General features: G+C 43.3%; 2 protein-coding genes across 2 annotated transcripts in view; one reads left to right on the top strand and one right to left on the bottom strand.

Annotated features, from left to right (window-relative positions):
* The window catches only part of LOC140350571 (protein phosphatase 3 catalytic subunit alpha-like), a 61,847-nt gene that overhangs the window by 15,847 nt on the left and 25,442 nt on the right, over positions 1–20,558 (bottom strand). The window contains exons 2-6 of the mRNA XM_072436145.1: positions 13,755–13,955; positions 11,416–11,540; positions 8,267–8,378; positions 4,735–4,880; positions 1,801–1,940 (exon numbers count right to left, since the gene is read on the bottom strand). Coding sequence (XP_072292246.1) covers positions 1,801–1,940; positions 4,735–4,880; positions 8,267–8,378; positions 11,416–11,540; positions 13,755–13,955 — 724 coding nt within the window. The remainder of the gene's footprint in view (positions 1–1,800; positions 1,941–4,734; positions 4,881–8,266; positions 8,379–11,415; positions 11,541–13,754; positions 13,956–20,558) is intronic.
* On the top strand, positions 17,593–18,534 carry LOC140350583 (B-type lectin plumieribetin-like). Its single transcript, XM_072436157.1, has 3 exons — positions 17,593–17,659; positions 17,759–17,852; positions 18,124–18,534. The coding sequence occupies exons 2-3, from the start codon at positions 17,763–17,765 to the stop codon at positions 18,403–18,405; spliced, it is 372 nt and encodes a 123-aa protein (XP_072292258.1). The 5' UTR covers positions 17,593–17,659; positions 17,759–17,762; the 3' UTR covers positions 18,406–18,534.

The raw sequence follows: 20,558 nt of genomic DNA, 5'->3' as shown, positions 1-20,558 counted from the left end.
GGTTCAAACCCGGTTTAGACTCGGTTCAGAACTAGTTTAGACCTGGTTTAGACCTAGTTTAGTCCCGGTTTAGACCTAGTTTAGACCTGGTTTAGACCTAGTTTAGTCCCGGTTTAGACCTGGTTTAAACCCGGTTTTGACTCGGTTTAGACCTGGTTTAGACCTAGGTTTAGACCTAGTTTAGTCCCGGTTTAGACCTAGTTTAATCCCGGTTTAGACCTAGGTTTAGACCTAGTTTAGACCTAGGTTTAGACCTAGTTTAATCCTAGTTTAGTCCCGGTTTAGACCTAGTTTAGTCCCGGTTTAGACCTAGTTTAGACCTGGTTTAGACACGGTTTTGACTCGGTTTATACCTGGTTTAGAACCGGTTTAGACCTAGTTTAGACCCGGTTTGGACCCGGTTTAGACCTAGTTTAGACCCGGTTTGGACCTGGTTTAGACCCGGTTTGGACCCGGTTTGGACCTGGTTTAGACCCGGTTTATACCCGGTTTAGACCCGGTTTGGACCTAGTTTAGACCCGGTTTAGACCCTGTTTTGACCCTGTTTTGACTGTACTGTACATAAAGTGGTGTTACACTTGTCGCTGAAGGAAACACATCAAAAGAACGAGGAAATGTGTTCAGAGCTTGTGTGATTTGAGCCTGTTTTTGACGTGAAGCCGTTTTGTTCAAACATGGCTCTATTTTTAGTCCCGTTCACACTGGCCTCAAAAGTGGCCCAGATCTGAGCAGATTCAAGGTATTTGTGATTTAAACGCTGCTGTGCTCCGGAGCCGCTCTTCCTTCAGGTGGAGTTCACATGTGGAGTGTAAACCCCGCTCTCTTTTACAAACTTAAAGCCTTTGTACCGTTATATTCTTCTTATATTTCTGTTTCCTGATGCTAAAGACGACAACACGAGACGACGTTCAGACTAGTTTATCCTTCATTTGACTTGTTTTGTAAATGTCATCTGTCATGTCTGATCCTGATTGCCTCTTGACCACTTTTGAACTGAATAGAATTAGTTTTTCCACCTAAACCAGGGAGAAAAAGGTCAGGTTAAGTTAGGTCATTTTTTTTTTTTACAAGTTTGCATTAGAAAAACAAAAAGAAGGCACATTTTCAAAAAGATCTAGTTAAAAAAAAGAGTAAATATATATTAATAAACACTTCACATTTGCTCTTTTTGAGGTCTAGTTTTAGCCCTGTTGGAATCAAATGCATTCTCGCTTTGGTCCTGGTTTAGTTCTGCTCTAGTCCAGATTCTGTTCCTGTTTTAGTCCCAGTTTATTCCCCCTTGGACCTTTAGTTAAAGCGCCCCCTACAGGTCGGACCACTCGTGTAACTAAAACGCAGTTCAGATAAATATATTTTGATTAATTTTTTTAGGTTTATAGTTTCACTTCCTGTTTGTAATTGATGACATCACATATGGAAATTACCCAGCAAACACTGGGCCAAAACAATTTTTTTAATCTGACAAATAAAAATATATGAGAGCGACTTTATTTTGTTTAATTAATGTTTATAGAGTCAAAAAAGTTGTTTCTTTGTGTAAATTCTGCACAAACTTTGACTGGAGTGAGTGTCCCTAGTGTGATGTCACTTCCTGTCATTTCCTTCAGATTTTTCAATGTTTTCTCCACAAATACCTGCTCGACTGGTGTAAAACTATCATTTAAGTAGCTAAATAATCTGTAAGTAGGTAAATAATCTCTGTTACAATATAATTAAGCAAACAAACTGAAATAAAGGATTAAAATAAATGTAAATACAGCATGACGTCTGTATTAAATGGTGTGTTTTCTGCATCTGTACCTGTAGAAGTACGAGCAGCCTCGGACCGAGTTGTGTCCGAAATACTCCTGAGTTTTTTCGTTCCCAAAGTCCTCCAGAGGGTCGGCCCACAGCAGGTCGCACATGGGCCCGAAGGCCGGGGGCTCCTTGAACCGGTCCAACTGAGACACAAGGATGAAGGCGTCAGCTCGAAACAACCACGCCCACTCCCAAAACAACCACGTCCGCTCCCAAAACAACCACGCCCGCTCCCAAAACAACCACGCCCGCTCCAAAACAACCACGCCCGCTCCCAAACAACCACGCCCGCTCCAAAACAACCCCACGCCCAACCACGCCCGCTCCAAAACAACCCTACGCCCAACCACGCCCGCTCCAAAACAACCACGCCCGCTCCCAAACAACCCCACGCCCAACCACGCCCGCTCCAAAACAACCCTACGCCCAACCACGCCCGCTCCAAAACAACCACGCCCGCTCCAAAACAACCACGCCCGCTCCAAAACAACCACGCCCGCTCCCAAACAACCACGCCCGCTCCCAAACAACCACGCCCACTCACTCTCAGGCCACATTCAACTCTAACAAATACTGCAGAGCTTTAATAAATCACTTTGTACGTGTATTATACTTTGTGTTGTTGTATTTAGTGTCGCGATACTGACTTTATTGCATTGTTTGAACCTAACTTTTGACACAATAGTTACTTTAAAACCCAAAAGTACTCGGCTAAAAGTACTCGTGACATTTACATGTGCCTCTTTTTGTAGTAACTGTACTTCTTTATAGTTTCCCGACAGTATACTTTTACTCCTACTCCAGTGATGTTCAGTTTGAAGTACTTGTACATGTGTCTTCTCAGTGTGAGTAAGTCTGCAGTGACAAACGTTGTGTTTATGATGAAATATGTTATAGTTTATTCTTTGTAGTTGGATACAAGTCGAATCATAAATCATATTTCACACACATTCTACGTCCAAACTGTTACTCAGTAGCAGCTCAAGTGTTAGTTTCTCCAAATAGTTTTCTTCTCTTACTTGAGTAATTATTTAGGCCACTTCTTTTTTACTTCTATGTTATTTTAATATTACTTGAGTACATCATTTACTCGTCAAACTGTCAAAATAAAAACTTAACAGACAAAACCAAGACAAAACCTAAGACTAATCAAGGCTAATTTCTGCTTTGGGATGAATAAAAGTAATTATGATTCTAAATTTAGAATAAAACAGAAATAAACCCGCCTTTTTTAAACTAAACAAACAGCAAATGTCCGATGGAGAACTGTGGTGTTAATTGCTCTTTTCTGTCGCATGAAGGATTCCTGCGATATCAATACAGCGATATATTGTACATTTCTAGTTCTTTTAGTTGGCTTATAACACGATAAATGACACATAAAGTTGACAGCTCAAGTCGCTTGTGTCACATTCAAACTGTCGGAGAAATGAAAGTCTAATGAGCCAAATGTTCCTTCTCCCCGCGAAGCGCAGTGTGCAAACGAGGAGCGGCGACAAACACAAACAGAGCTGTCAGCCGAGCGGAGCGTCTCCACGGCAACAGAGCCGGGCATCACGTGACCCCCCGCGCGCACGTCGCCCTGGAAACGCTGCGCGAGACCAGGAAGTGACTCGCTCTTGAATAAACTGTTGAACTGTGCTCTGAGTTCAGACGATGTCACGATTATTATCAGTTTAATCAATAATGGTGATGATTCAGGTCATGATATAATCGTGAGGACCAAAACAATAATAATGGTGACAATTTTAGAAGCAAAATTGAGGGTTTCTTTCAACACATGGCACAAAAAATAGACCTGAATGTTCATAGCAAGATAAGAACATTCAGGTCTATTTTTTGTGCCATGTGTTGTCTGGCTGTTTTTGTCAAATTCAACTTCATTTTGTCTTTCAGAGAGTTCAGTTTTGTAAAGTCGGTCACAAACTCGAGGAAAATGAAAGATTTCACTGTTGTTTTGTCTAAATAATCGTGAATAATCGTTAAATCGTGATGTTTTTCCCCCACAATAATCGTAACACTGAAATATGATATTGTGACCTCCCTATGCAAGACAAAAGGGTTTTATTGAGAACTCTGAGGGTTCCCAAACTATTGAAACTGGGACCTCCAAAACATGTAAAATGATCTTTATTCTTGTTCAGTTGAATGTTCAATGATCAAGCCAAAGGTCAGAGGTTCGATTCTCGCTCTGTCGCCCACCTTCAATAGTAGCTTAGCACCACAGAGTGCAGCGTGAAAGAATAATGCACTTCAGAGGCTTTTCAGAGGCTTTTGTTCTTATAAAAGACAGTGTCATAATTAGATCTTAAAATCATCCTCTGAACACCGCTTCAGTTCTTGTCTTTCTGTCATTTTTGTAAATTTTTTGCTCTTCCCTGAGTCATTTATCTTTGTTAAAACTGCTGTGGCAATGGTGTATTCCAAAATAAGAACTGGTTTAAGCCCCAATTTAGCCCGAAATAGACCGCATTGGGATGTGGTGGTACTCGGAAAGTCAAATCTTTTCTTTGGTGGTACTTTGTGTAAGAAAGTGTTCAGAATGACTGATCTAGAGGCTTGATTTTGCGTGCGGGGAACAGCAGTGAGGCCTGGACGTTCAACTGGACGTTCAACTGGACGTTCAACTGGACGTTCAACTGGACGTTCAACTGAACGTACAACTGAACGTACAACTGAACGTTCAACTGAACGTTCAACTGGACGTTCAACTGGACGTTCAACTGAACGTACAACTGGACGTTCAACTGAACGTACAACTGAACGTACAACTGAACGTTCAACTGAACGTTCAACTGGACGTTCAACTGGACGTTCAACTGAACGTTCAAGTGAACGTTCAACTGGACGTTCAAGTGTCTCAAACAGGCTGACAAACGCTCCCGTCCCTGTGTATACACCGGTGGATCCTCCGTGTGGTTTTGCCCGCGGCGTCACCTTCTTGATGTCGTCCAGCGTGTGTATTTCGGGGGACAGTCCGCCGTGGACGCACAGAAACTGTTGGTTCATGAGCGCGGCGAGCGGCAGGCAGTCGAAGGCCTCCATGCACGAGTCGTACACCTGCTCCGAGTACTTGATCTTACCTGAAACAAGGGAAGGGGTCAATCTGCAGCGGTTATGAGGACATTTACGACGATTTAAAATACAGAACATGAAGAAAGTTATTGGTGAATAACTGACATTTCTCATGTGATTAACTCTGGAGCACATTTTTCAACCTTGTTACGCCACTTGCCACGTTTTGCTTTTTGTTCTTGCATGCAGAACAGACTCATGCAATTCAATACCGGGTGCTCGAGTTAAGACATGTTCTTAACCTTAGGCAATTTTTTGTCCAACTGTCTCTTTAGACACCAAGTATGTGGATTATATACTGTCTCTGTGTAAAGGTAACATTCTCTACTTTGACCCTCAACAGTCAGAACTACTCTGAGTCTGACTGAACACAAGTTATACATCCTGGAACATCCACAAAAAAGGTTTTTCTTTATCCTCGCCTCAGTTTTTTGTTCAAAATGAGGGTGTTTATAGCTGTTGTTTGTATGTGAGGCCTGAAATACACTTTATATCAGTACAAGTTAAGTTTCAAATGTGAGATCATTATCTGTAGAAACAAGTAGAAAAAGCTTCAGTTGTAGTCATCTGGACTCAGTTTGAAAAAATAGACGTTTCGACTCTCATCCAAGAGTCATTATCAATAAAAGAATTTAGATCGAGAACTCCGATATTAATACTGTTCTGTGGTAAGACCCGCCCATTGGGCAGAGCCTTCCTGAAGTAGAAAGAGTTGTTTGTTTCAACAGAAACTCCCCCCTTGTATCTACCGAGCTAGCCTATTCAGAATCTTAATGGGCTATTAAAACAGTATTAATATCGGAGTTCTCGATCTAAATTCTTTTATTGACAATGACTCTTGGATGAGAGTCGAAACGTCTATTTTTTCAAACTGAGTCCAGATGACTACAACTGAAGCTTTTTCTACTATGGAACACTCCTGGACGAATGAGGGATTACACCGACATGTAGAAACAAGTATTTTACCACACTTTTTGTAATACTTTATCCAGGCGTGGGATAAAAGGACCAGTACCTTGTCCAAATCTATCCAAATTGGACACATTTAGAAAACATTTGATCATTTTTGATTTCTTAAACCTACATACATCAATGAGGGCTCTATTGAAAGCTTACAACTAGGGGAATCCATTTCTTTACACATTTTCTTTACACATTGGCTTTACTGGGCTGTAGAACTGCCCAAAACTCTCCTCATTGGCTAATCTTGGTGTCAATCAAAAGCTACTTCCTGTTAGCCTCTGTAGAAAGGACATTGCGGTGGAAATTATATTCTCTTTGATATGGGCCAAAGAATAAGAAAAATGGAGTTGACGAAAACCTTTTTTTCTGCCTTCATGGATCTAACATATGTACTGGACCTAATTGTTTAACTGGATTTTATGTGTTGGACCATTACGAACGGATTGACACCGATCTTGTGGGGAAATATAGAAGTTTGACGTGTACAGAGCCTTGAAGGTGAGGAAAGTCGAAACTTTTATTTTGTGCTTTTCTGTACAAAGACCGTGTGTACAAAGGGCTGTGATTGTTGCACGTGAAAATGGATTTACATATTCAAAAAGGCGAGACAATTTGATGTGTAAAGTGTCAGGCTTTGTGACTGGGGAGCGTGATGGCACATGAGTACGTGGTGGCACACATGTACCTGTCCCACCTATGGGACGCCAAAAGGATAAGAGGTCATCGTTATGTGTCTAAACCGCCCCACCAGCAGCACATCGGACCAAATTTAACCTCTATGGATCACGTCTTTAAAATAATCAAATTGACTCTTGACTCGCTCCAATCAGACTTCTTTTTCAGTCTGTTTTTATTCTTGCTTTCTCCAATCCAGCATTTTCTCTACTTGTTTTTTCCCTTTGCTCCGTCGTCTTTTCTTTTGCGCTGCTCAAAAACGACTTGGGTTTAGATTTACCCCTTGGCACGATCTTTAGTGTTTTTCTGATGCTATTTTGACTTCTACGTTAATTAATATTATAAAACAACGAGTGTTAGTCATTGAACTCAAAATATATGTATCAAGTCAAAATATGGTAATGAACAGAAGCCGTTTCCCCCACAAACAGTCTATTTTGTGTTTCGTCAGAACCCTATCATGCCTCTTTTATTATTTCATGTCATTATTTTGGTTGATAAAACGAGTCGTACAAGAGAGAAAAGCATAAAGAACGACAACTCGCACAAAAATCCAGATTTTTTCCCCCTGAAATACCATTCAAACCTGGCCCGGCGCGTGCCGTAGCGAGGCCATGATAAGCCGTATGCAGCGGGGCTTGTTTACTCCGCCCGTGCTGCTCGTTACGGCTGATCCGGGCGTCGTCAGCTCTTTCCAGTCGCTCCTGAAACATTTATGAAGCGCCTCAAAGTCACACGCGGCAGATGGTAATTGAGGCCGACCACTATTCGCACCGGCGCCGAGGGAAATCAACTTCCTGGTCCCCGGCCAATCAGACGCAGAGGAGCCGGTCCCCGAGCCAATCATTACGAGCCAAATTAATGCGCTGCTAATCAACGAGTAGCAGAGAGGGAGAGAGAGAGTGTTTGACTTTGCATTTGGTAATGACATAACCTGGTTTATGGAGTAGTCACTATGTGTGAGAGTCTGTGGCCAAGAGCTCAAAGTGGGTCAGAAGAAGGCAAATGATCGTATGGTGGGAAACGAGGGATAATATTGTGCCCGTTACTTTGAAGAATTGCTCTGAATATTGAGTTTTATTGTTCACAATCACAAAACTCTGCAAAATAAACCACTCAAACCTGTATTTTAATCTTACAAGACTGACTTTCCGATGCGTTCACGTTCGTCTGATACTTTTAAACATACACATTTATATTGAAAGACACGTTTTACAACATTTCTGGAGGACAAACTATCTTCTGATCATTGCTGAACATATCCAACTATTTATTTTGTTGTTTTGTTGTTCTTTTTTAATTCAAGTTAGCTCTGCGAATAAACGTTGGCGAGAACAGAACTCAACAAAATGTAAAAATATGCACATTATAAAAAAACATGTCCCTCTGAATGTCGACTCTGCCATGGGCTCAATGCTAATGCTAATGTTAATACTAATACTAATGCTAATGCTAATGCTAATGCTAATGCCTGTTTTGATGTACAAAGTTTGTGCACTACTCAATATTTCAAAATACATGACATGAAACAGTTTGAAAAGCATTTGTCAGTTGAAAAATAAACAAAAGAACTTTCACGTTTTTTTGTGTTTTAACGCTTCAAATATATAATACACAATAAAACATTCAAATCTATTAATCAAGACATTGTTAAGTGCGTATTACAGTATGTGCCTCTTGATGTGGTGAACAGATCTTGCACTGGGCTTGGTATGCGCCTTAAACACTGCGCGGTGATAGAAGTAAAAGTACTCACATTCTTGTTTGAAGGTGAAGTATTCTGTCAGGTGTCTACATTCATGGTTCCCTCTCAGAAGAAACAGCGTCTTTGGGTAGAGGATTTTCAGAGACCACAGGTACAGCACGCACTGAAGAGCAAACAGAGTCACAACTGCACGTTTAACACATCGTCACACCTCGGGGGGTTGAAATGACCTTTGAACTTTGAACTGTAACGAACTTTGGATTCATTACATTTCAAATAACTATTCATGAATGTTGAGGCAAATGATCTTTTATGTTCCACACACAGAAACACAGACGGCAGCATTATCCTTTGCTCGTGGAAAAGAGTAACAAATGAACTAACACAGTTTGAACAAGAGTTTCATCAATAAGAAACAATCAATAAACACGGATAAAACTAAATATGATTTAGACATTTGTAAGAAGTTGAAGACCCTTTGGCTTGGCGCGCGTGTCAGCTCCAGCTCGACGCATCGCACGTCCTGTTTCATTCTCTCTTTTTCACTGGTTCTAATTGAATAATGAGGTCAATTTTCATCATCTAAAGACCGTTTTGCTCCTTGTTGGTCAGAGAATATGTATGTAGAGTTTAAACTGCTCCCAGCTTTCGTCTGTTTAAACTGTGGCTTGTACAGTGGAGCTGTGACATCACTCCAGTCCTAGAGTTAGTTTAAATGACAACTAAAGACAAAGTAGGGCTATATATATATATATATACTATATATGCTCCAGGTTTAACTGTAAAAGGAACAGTGCAGCTGCTGCACAAATAACCTATTCTGTCATTCAATCCAAACTGCCTGGTCATATATATATATATATATATATATATATATATATATATATATATACATATACATATATACATATATATATATATATACATATATATATATATATACATATATATATATATATACATATATACATATATATATATACATATATATATATATATATATATATATATATATATATATATATATATATATATATATATATATATATATATATACATACATATATATATATATATATATATATATATACAGAATAGGTCCTCATGAATCACTTATAAGTGATTCATGCGTGTTTGAGGACTGTCCTGCATGCCAGGCTTGAGTTTCTGTTTTCTTCTACCTCCTGTCCCTGCCACAGTCCCTGCCACAGTCCCTGCCATAGCCCTATATTTGATTCATTATTAATCTTTTGTATGCATTTATCTAATTCAGACTCTTCAAAAATGTAAAACACGTGAACACCAGGAGCGTGACCACAGCCTCCTCTAGCCTCACGGTCACTGGTCATCATTTGATATCTGATCCATCCACTTGGACCGCAGCACTTTGTAGCACTCGGCATTAGAACCTTTACATTCGCTCTGCATCTCCGTCCACATATTTCAACTCGCTCTACATTTCAATCAGGCCTGACCTCGACTCCGACCGCGTCCGCTTCGTCCTCCAGAGACACTAAATCTAAATAATGAAGTGTCATAACTCTGCTCCTTACGTCACTTCACAGCGGCGACGGTCGCACGCAAACCGGTCTCAGGTTGAACTGTGAGGTCGACTTTTCAATCCGAGCTGTTAAACAAATGTGCTGTGGTTTTAATTCGTTTTACAAATGATTGAAGCGAGGTGTGATCACGTGACTTTTCAACCGAGGGGCCCAACGTCAAGGTTAGGGGCCCGAGCGACATGGATTTTAGGGGCCGAAACGAGGCCGATATACAAGGAAGTTGGAGGTGCCGAGAGCCAATATAACTGCTCACGACAGCTTTATATTCTATATCTGTTATATCAGTTATTTCTGCCTCTTAACAGTGAATATTAAAGGCTGAAAGTTTGTGCAGCTTTATTTTTGACTTAAACTGTTGAAGGGAATTTCCGAGCCTGCGGTGAGTACGGTGAGCGCTTCTTTTCACGCCTCATTTACATGTCATCATCAGTCCAGTAAAGACCGATACAGCCATAATCACTTTATCAAACTCTGGCCAATAACCAGTATATCTTACATCTTACGTGTCATACATCTTACAGCAAGAAGATAAGGAAATACTATCACCCTATGTAAATGTAAATGAACTTCATATGTGTGACTACAGGACAAGTCCATTTGTGTCTCTCCAAAGTGTTTGTGGCGGTTATAATGGTTGAGGCGTGAATATATGTGTTATAAGAAGCACCACTTCAGTTGGGCCAGTTCATCAGGAGACTTGAGGACCAACACAAATTGGTCCAAGGGCCATATTTTGCTCTGTATTTAGAGCATTGATTGTAGTGTTTGTAGCTTCAAAGTGTCTAATGGACTCTGGGCCCATTCAGTGCTTCGATTTCAGTCATCACAATAACAGGACAAACACCATCACTCACCATAGTGTCCATCCTGACGACCAGTTTAATTTAGTTTTAGTCATTGTAAGCAGTGAATAAGCTCAGTCATTGTAATTTTTGTATCTGCATTCTGACAATTAAACACACAATCCTACACAGTCCATCGACATTTTAGAATTGTATCTCGTGGCTCGCTTTTGTGATTGAAATGTTTGGTTTCCGATGCACAACAGTCAATAAGTCAATAGTATTCAACACAAATTCACATATTCTGATGATAATGTCGCCACTTTTTGCCTCAATAGGACGAAAAACGAACATTTATGACTGATGATGATGTCATTAAAATGCAGAAAATGAAGAAAGTCGCGGTGAACAACATACTAACATTTCTCACGATAAACTTTCTGTCAGTTTAGGTCTCATGTGGACATGCTCAGGAATCACTGCATTAAAGCTGCACTATGTAAGATTCCCACCGCCTTCTTGGGTCCTTGAAGATGCCAAGAATGTTTTTTATGTATCTAGCATTTATTCAAATACAGGTTTTTAATGCTGCAAAATGAAAACATGGACATTTACTATGAGCTGCTTGTCTCCATTTCATCATTTTGAACGTTAAATAACAACTCCACCAAGACCACCTTTAACCATGAGCCGCTCAGGTGCTTTCAGTTATTTGCACGAGGCACTACTTTCTGACCTCGATGTTGAAGTATCACTACTTTCTGACCTCGATGCTGAAGTATCACTACTTTCTGACCTCGATGCTGAAGTATCACTACTTTCTGACCTCGATGCTGAAGTATCACTACTTTCTGACCTCGATGCTGAAGTATCCCCGGTCCACGTAGTCGCCCAGAAACAGGTACCGCGTGTTGGCCGGAGACCCGCCCACTTCAAACAGCTTCATCAGGTCAAAAAACTGTCCGTGAATGTCTCCGCACACTGCAAGAGGCACAACGTACAGGATTAGTATTGCATATAATAGACCGTATATGTGTAGTAAAGGTCTGTCTCATTGAACATATGGATACATGTGGTTGATGGTTGCTGCCTGAGTGAAGGAAACAGGCGTTTGGTGAGGCAGAAACTCGACAGCTGTTTGACTAAAGATCTGTCAGAGCGGCAACGCAAGAGACATTAACATGGACAGAGTTAAAAGACAGATGTGGCAGGAGCTTTACCTTCATGTTATTCAAGGCAGTAATTCCCAGTGTTTGTCGGTGGTGCAGTGGTTTAAAGAGTTTTTCAAGTTTTTGACCCTGTTTGTCAAATGTCTCCGCCTCTTTCCTGAATTTCACACTAAAGTTGCCCTGTCCAATGAAACCTTCAGGCCAGAAAATCTTAAAAATAAAGTAATAAAGAACGCAATTCAGTGAAAATATGTCCAAGAAAATATCTCAAACATTTGTAGTCATCCTGCTCCGTAATGTCACTGTCTTTGGAAATATACAAGTTAGACTTTTAGTAAAGTAAAGGTGTTCTTTGATGAATGTGTCGTCTGAAGGTTTGGACCCAACAGGAGCAGTGGGACACTAGTGCAGGACCCACATCCAGAACCAGGATCAGGAGAACAGAAACTATGGGTTTAAAAGTCCACTTAAGTGACAGGTATATTCAGTACACCTCTTTCTCCATCTTGCTCCTGTCTGCCTGTCTGTCCATGTTATATTCATCATATAAATCTGTCTTTTTATATTCATTTTAATTTGTGCAGGGAATTGAAACCTGCCATTCCAATCTCTTCTTTTACAATGTGAGGGTAAATGTTGGATTGACAGAGCAATGCTCTTCCCTGTGGAGATATTGTCAAAAGGCTAAAACGATCAGACAGAATCTTGAAAGAATAATGATCTTGGTTCCTATTAAAAATCAAATTACTCTTCACAAAGATGACATATTTCAATCTGAGATCATTTGCAATGAGACGAAGGGACGTCAAGACCTCGAGACAGAGAAATTCAGTCATAAATCATCCATCCATCCATTTTCTACCGCTTGTTCCCTTTCGGGGTCGCGGGTGACTGGAGCCTATCCCAGTGACTTCGGGCCTTAGGCGGGGTACACCCTGGACAGTGGCCAACTCGTCACAGGGCCAACACAGAGACATAGACATTACAGACAGTTCACGCTCACATTCATTCACTAGGGCCAATTTAGAGTCACCAATTTTGCCTGACACATACATGTCTTTGGACGGTGGGAGGAAGCCGGAGAACCCGGAGAGAACCCACGGTAACACGGGGAGAACATGCAGACTCCACCCAGAGAGATCATGTGATGTTGGTCTGGTCCAGGAATCGAACCCATGATCTCCTTCTTGGGAGGCAAGAGCGCTAACCGCCTTTGTTGTTGTGTTTTAACACAGACTTCTACAATTTGAAGCCGCCGACCCATGCGGGTTCTGAACGCACGGGCCCTGAACCGTGTGGGTTCTGAACGCACGGGCCCTGAACCGTGTGGGTTCTGAACGCACGGGCCCTGAACCGTGTGGGTTCTGAACGCACGGGCCCTGAACCGTGTGGGTTCTGAACGCACGGGCCCTGAACCATGCGGGTTCTGAACGCACGGGCCCTGAACCATGAGGGTTCTGAACGCACGGGCCCTGAACCATGTGAGTTCTGAACGCACGGGCCCTGAACCATGTGAGTTCTGAACGCACGGGCCCTGAACCATGCGGGTTCTGAACGCACGGGCCCTGAACCATGCGGGTTCTGAACGCACGGGCCCTGAACCATGTGAGTTCTGAACGCACGGGCCCTGAACCATGCGGGTTCTGAACGCACGGGCCCTGAACCATGCGGGTTCTGAACGCACGGGCCCTGAACCATGCGGGTTCTGAACGCACGGGCCCTGAACCATGCGGGTTCTGAACGCACGGGCCCTGAACCGGCGCGGGCCCGGAACCGGCGCGGGCCCTGAACCGGCGCGGGCCCTGAACCAAACCCAACTCACATCAGATGAAGCCCTGTGTGAACACAAGGTCTGAGCTTGTGTTAAGAGTCTTCATAGAGACAAAAGGTGATTCCTTCTTATGAGTGCAGTCTAACATAACTAACACTTACTGGTTCAATTACAGTGTACAAATACATAGTACTTGCTCAAGGCCATACTGGACAAGTATAGTGGTCCATAGTAATAATATTGTCTGTATCTGACCTGTGACCGGCGCCTCGATGTCCAACATGGTGCGCTCCTGTCTCAAGATGGCCGCTCCCTCGTCGATGATGCGCAGCGCCACAGCCTCCTCCAGACGGCCCTCTTTGGTCAGATGGGCCTTGAGCAGGTCCACCCTCGGCCGGCCCTCCGCGTCAAACACCTCCTTCATGGTGAGCCGGTGGGCCAGGGGGAAGGGGACCGCTAAAGGAGAGAGGGACCGGGGAAGAACTGTTACATGTACAGGAAATAACATACTACGACAAATGGCCTTATGCAAAAAAAGGACATAAAGATGAATAAATGATCATCAATTACATCCTCAACAAAGTCACAAACACAACGTAAATATTTCTGAGGTGAAAACTGCGTCTGAACCAGTTTAGACCCAAAGACTTCAAGTTTTCAAGTCTGAAACGGTTCTAACGGATGCTAAAATGTAAACTATGTTTTGTTACATAAATACATAATTTGTGTAATATATTCGACATGTTTGCAGCATAAACCACACTTTCAAACAACAGAAACAGTGTGATGGACCTGTAGGTCTCTAACTCTCACACGCACGTCTAAATGTGCCTTTATGAAGGTGAGATAATTTTATAAATCTGATGATTCTGTCTCAATTTTAACCACTAAGTGTCCTTTTTACAAGACTGTTCTAAGTTTGTTTGCAAAGTTTGATTCTTCAACGAGGCAGTGGAGGAGCTTTGTGCGTGTTTGGACGTCACAGACTGGGAGGTGTTCAGACCTGCCCCAGATGGTCTGGATGAGTACACGGACACTGTGACGTCATATATTCGATTATGTGAGGACAGCATTATACCATCACACACTAAAGTCACCTTCAACAATGGCAAACCCTGGTTCACCCCCAAAACTGAGGCAGTTAAGGCGGCAAAAGGAGGCAGCGCACAGGGCCGGTGATAGAGAGCGCTACAAAGATGCAAAGTTCGGATTTAGCAGGGAGGTGTCGAGAGCTAGATAAGGTAACAACCTGGAGCTCAATGCTCAGAAGACAGTGGAGATGATCGTGGACTTCAGGAAAGTCACAGCCCCCCCTCACCATCTCAGACTCCCCCATCTCCACTGTGGACTCACGCCGCTTTCTCGTCACCACCATCACCCGAGACCTCAAGTGGGGCCTCACCATCAGCTCCTCATCAAGAAGGTCCAGCAGAGGATGTACTTCCTGCAGCAGCTGAGGAAAGCCAATCTGCTAGCGGAGATGATGGTGCAGTTCTACACGTCCATCATTGAGTCCATCCTCACCTCCTCCATCACGTGTGGTACGCTGGAGCCACAGCCAGGGACAAACAGAGACTACAGAGCATTCTGTGCTCTGCTGAGAAGGTGATCGACTGCAGACTTCCATCTCTGCAGAACCTGTACGTCTCCAGGACTCTGGGACGAACAGGTTGGATCACAGCCGACCCTTCTCACCCTGGACATGGACTATTTGTCCAGCCTCCTCCAGGAGGCCACTCCCCTCAGACAGGAGGCTACGGTCCATCCGGACCAGAACCTCCTGCCACAAGAACAGTTTCTTTCCCTCTGCCGTTGTACACACTTCCTAACACCTGCCACTTTAACTAATTTAATCAACCACTAATTGTACTTTTTACTTTTTGTACTACATCTGTACATTTAAAGGCGCAATGGACGATTTTTCGGCGATTTGAGAACTCTGGACTGATACAACACACACGTGCGTTTGTTTATTAGCGCAACAGATCGCATCACATCTCTCGTTTCCCGTAGATTTCCGTCTCTTCTGAGTCAGCTCGAACAGTCTTTCTCCGTCCTAATTTTGTCCCGTACACTGAGGGAACTATATTATGATAGATCAATGCGCTTAGACACGCGGAAACGTGCTGCTCATGGGGACGAGCCACACGCGGCTGCAGGTGAGCGGTAGGTGCGTTTTATGATATGTGGCAGGACTAATTGACAGTCCACACCACGAGGAAATGAGACGCAGATTTGGGCCAAAAAAATCGTCCATTCAACCTTTAACTGTACATTTTGTGTACAAAGTAAGCATAAGTAAGCCTACTTCTATCTTATAGTAAATTTAAATAGTTTTTCTTTAATGCATGCCTTATTTGTTAGATATATCTTGCTTTTATTATTGTTCATCGTTGATGCACCGAATCACCAAAGTAAGTTCCTAGGTCTGTGAATGTTGTTCATTGGCAACGACAATAAACCTTTTCTTATTCTGATTCAACAACAAGATAAGGTTAAGATTTTTAACAAACATTCCTGATTCAAGGCCCAAAACCTGACAATGTTGTGATTATCGACCAGCAGGATTTTAGAGACATTTTGTTGTGTTTTCCAGCTGGTTAAAGTGTGATTACATTATGGATTTTGTGCTAATTCTGCGGAAATATCATAATTCACCTTTTTTTTGGTCACTATAATTGCTATTGAAATTGGCAACTGTGTCTCTAACCACATGCCCCTGACCTGTGGAGTGCCCCAAGGGTCAGTCCTGGGACCCCTTCTGTTCTACCTCTACATGCTGCCGTTAGGTCATCTGATACGCAGTGAAAATGTGTCCTATCACTATGATGCAGACGACACTCAGATCTATGTTTCACTGTCGGCAGGTGAATATGGACCAGTGGATTCACTCTGTCACTGCATCCAACAGATCAGTTTGTGGATGCAAAACAACTTTCTCCAGCTGAACTCAGACAAGACTGAAATAATCGTTTTTGGCCACAGAAACAAAGAGAAAGTGTTAGCGGTCACCTCCAGAGTCTCGCTCTAAAACCTACAAACCAAATTAGAAATCTGGGGGTAATAATGGACTCAGACTTGAACTTTAATAGCCACGTCAAATCAATAACATCAGCAGCGTTTTACCATCTAAAAAACATTGCCAACATAAAAAATATAGTGTCCAGATTTGTAGAGACTTATCGATGCGTTTGTCTCCAGTAGATTAGACTACTGTAACGGCCGCTCACTGGCCTCTCCAAACGAGTTGTAAAACAGCTGCAGTACATCCAGAACGCTGCTGCTCGAGTCCTGACTAGAACCAGGAAGTATGATCACATTAGTCCTGTTCTCAGGTCTCTGCACCATCTCGGACTCTGAGGACCTCAGGGACCGACCTCCTGCTGGTGCCAGAGTCAGGACTAAACATGACTAAACATGGACCTGCCTCCTGCTGGTGCCAGAGTCAGGACTAAACATGGACCTGCCTCCTGCTGGTGCCAGAGTCAGGACTAAACATGGACCTGCCTCCTGCTGGTGCCAGAGTCAGGACTAAACATGGACCTGCCTCCTGCTGGTGCCAGTGTCAGGACTAAACATGGACCGGCCTCCTGCTGGTGCCAGAGTCAGGACTAAACATGGACCAGCCTCCTGCTGGTGCCAGAGTCAGGACTGAACATGGACCGGCCTCCTGCTGGTGCCAGAGTCAGGACTAAACATGGGGAATCTGCATTTCAGTTTTATGCAGCTAAAATCTGGAACAGTCTTCCTGAAGATGTGTGACAGGTTCTACTCTGACAATGTTCAAATCTAAGCTAAAAACACTTTTGTTTAGCTGTGCATACGACTGAAAGGGTTAACTTTTGTACTCCTGTTGTGTGAAGCACTTTGAATTGCCTTGTGTATGAAATGTACTCTACAAATAAACTTGTCTTGTCTTGCCTTTTATGGTTGTGGACATGTTTTTAATCGGGATGGCTTCTGTGGGAATTCTGTGGGAATATCATGAATCATCTTAGTTTTTGACACTATAATTGCTATTGCAGATTTATTTCCTCATCTTTGATAAAGCAACAGATTTGCCCCCCCCCCCTTGCACCACCCAGTTTTTCGAGTATAAAAGTGCGTTGTGTGCACAGCCAGGACACATGGGATTCAGAGCGAGCTTCGACCAGCACCAGGTGAGTGGACATGAACCTCTGCACCTGCCCTGCACCTGCCCTGCACCTGCCTTTTACCATCACATACTCTGTATTGACTGAGCAGCTCTTCTTTTTCAGAACCATGAGTAAATCGTCCATCAGCACTGACCAGGAGCTGCGTAAAGGAGACTATCTCCTCAGCAACAATGGACACCACAAGGCCATATTCCAGGTAAAGGGGCTAAAAGGGCTAAAAGGGCTAAAAGGGCTGTCAGTGAAATAGGCTAAAATGGAACCTGAAAGCTTGGACCGGTAGATTTGATACGGATCTGACAAAAAGCAGAGTAAATCGACATTAGTCAGATCGCTTTAAACTAAAGTGAGAGCAAACGTACAGCTCATCTTCATTGTTTTGTATTTGATGATTAACTATGAAACATCATTTAAACATTGTTATTGTGATTGTGTTTACTTATTTTGTCCATTTCCTTGTGTTTCAATAGGAGGACGGTAACTTTGTGCTCTACAAGTGGACTCCGGTCTGGGCGTCTGACACCACAAACTCTGACTCACACCGCCTCGTCCTGCAGTCTGACGGTAACCTGGTCATGTACTCGAAGGACGACGCCCCGGTTTGGAGCACTGACACCTGTAACCCTGGGGTCAACAGTCGAATGCGCCTAACCGTCACTGATGAAGGAAAACTGCAATTGTCCAATGATTCATTAGTGAAATATGAAGCCGGACGTGGAAAGTGCTGCATGAGTGTGAGCAAAAATGAGTGATTTGATAAAGAATATCTGAGCTGTTCTTCTCAGCTGTCATATTTACACTGTAATTGACACGTGTTCATGAGTCTCTAGCAAATAAAGCAAATAAATACATTCTATAACCTTCATTTTGTTTTTATGTCAATTCACGTTCTCTTTCTCTTTTTGTCTATATTAGTCTAGTAGTGTCCACACTTTAATGTAATGAATAAAGATTATATGACATGAATGAGTTATAGTTGCCCATATTTTACAGATTTGATCATGAGCATTAGTTATACTAGTTATTGTGAAGGTCCAGGGGCGGCGAAAGGGGGGGACGGGTTAGGGCGATTCTAAGGGCCCAGAGCTGACGAGGGCCCAGAAAGCTCAGAACACTTTTCTGCAAATGGGCCTTTAGTTATAATTTAGTTTTGGGGTTTTCACTACAGCGTGAGGGGCGCTCTTTGTGTGTCACTCCACACATTCCTCTAGTTTGTGTGTTTAACAATTAAAAAATACGCTCCATGTCTCAACCCTATGTGCGTCTACGGTGCGCTGCGTCACAAAAAACAGACTAAAACAGAGAGTCAAACTGCACTCTGGGATGGGATTACGTTATTTAAATCCATTGTATATTTGAACATACGATTTAGTGCTGAAAAGTGCAGATTTGAAGTTTGCAGCGCGTGTGTTTCTGGCGTACGAACAATGTACGTGGCAGGTTTGGCCGGCGTAAACGCGCTTGTGCCTACGTCGCGTTTCACTTCCTGGAGCGACGTCCTCGTGTGCATTAGCGCCGGTTAGCTCGGGTCCATTCTTCTTCCACTGCGGCCGCCACAGACCGATCGATCGCAGTCTCAGAGCACGCCCACTCCCTCCTTCTCTTGCTCTCTTTCTTTAACTTCTCTCCCGTGTCTCGGCCTCTCATATTTCCCTCCCTTTTTTCTCTCTCTCGCTCTTCCCGTCTGTCCTGCTCTCCTCGTCATTTCTTCTCATCTTTCTCTTAGCCGTCTCTCTTGTTTCGCTCTCTCTCTTCCCTGTATTGTTCTCTCTCCTTCTTCCTCTCAGTCGCTTTGGCTCTTTCTCCCTTTCTCCCCTCATCTTCCGTCCAATCTCAATCTTTCTCTTCTCTCTTTTGTCAAAGTCCTTGTGTTTTACCCTTTTTTTCCTCTCCATCTTTCTCATTTCTTTCTCTTCACAGCCCCATGTTCTACAATTTTTTCTCTCTCTCTCTTCCTCTTCCTCCCCTCACACGTCCGTCCTCTCTTCTCTCTCTCTCTTCCTCTTTCGGATGGTTGGCTGCAGAGCTGTGTTGCCGTGGTTGTTGCTAATGTGCTTGTTACATAATGAAATCCCGGTGCTGTGGTGGGAGTGAGGGGAGACACAGAGTCATGTGATGCACACTCATAACTGAGCAGAGAGGAAGACCACGGGAGTCATGTGATGCACACTCATAACTGAGCAGAGAGGAAGACCACGGGAGTCATGTGATGCACACTCATAACTGAGCAGAGAGGAAGACCACGGGAGTCATGTGATGCACACTCATAACTGAGCACAGAGGAAGGCCACGAGAGTCATGTGATGCACACTCATAACTGAGCACAGAGGAAGGCCACGAGAGTCATGTGATGCACACTCATAACTGAGCACAGAGGAAGGCCACGAGAGTCATGTGACGCACACTCATAACTGAGCACAGAGGAAGACCACGAGAGTCATGTGATGCACACTCATAACTGAGCAGAGAGGAAGACCACGGGAGTCATGTGATGCACACTCATAACTGAGCACAGAGGAAGGCCACGAGAGTCATGTGACGCACACTCATAACTGAGCACAGAGGAAGACCACGAGAGTCATGTGACGCACACTCATAACTGAGCACAGAGGAAGACCACAAGAGTCATGTGACGCACACTCATAACTGAGCACAGAGGAAGACCACAGGAGTCATGTGACGCACACTCATAACTGAGCACAGAGGAAGACCACGAGAGTCATGTGACGCACACTCATAACTGAGCACAGAGGAAGACCACAAGAGTCATGTGACGCACACTCATAACTGAGCACAGAGGAAGACCACAGGAGTCATGTGACGCACACTCATAACTGAGCACAGAGGAAGGCCACGAGAGTCATGTGACGCACACTCATAACTGAGCACAGAGGAAGACCACGAG

Source organism: Eucyclogobius newberryi, unplaced genomic scaffold, assembly GCF_026437365.1.
Source record: "Eucyclogobius newberryi isolate DKJ021-1_F unplaced genomic scaffold, fEucNew1.0.hap1 SCAF_73, whole genome shotgun sequence".
NCBI classification, from domain to species: Eukaryota; Metazoa; Chordata; class Actinopteri; order Gobiiformes; family Gobiidae; genus Eucyclogobius; species Eucyclogobius newberryi.
The sequence above is the reverse complement of the archived record's forward strand: the minus strand, read 5'-3'. Positions and strand labels throughout refer to the sequence as shown.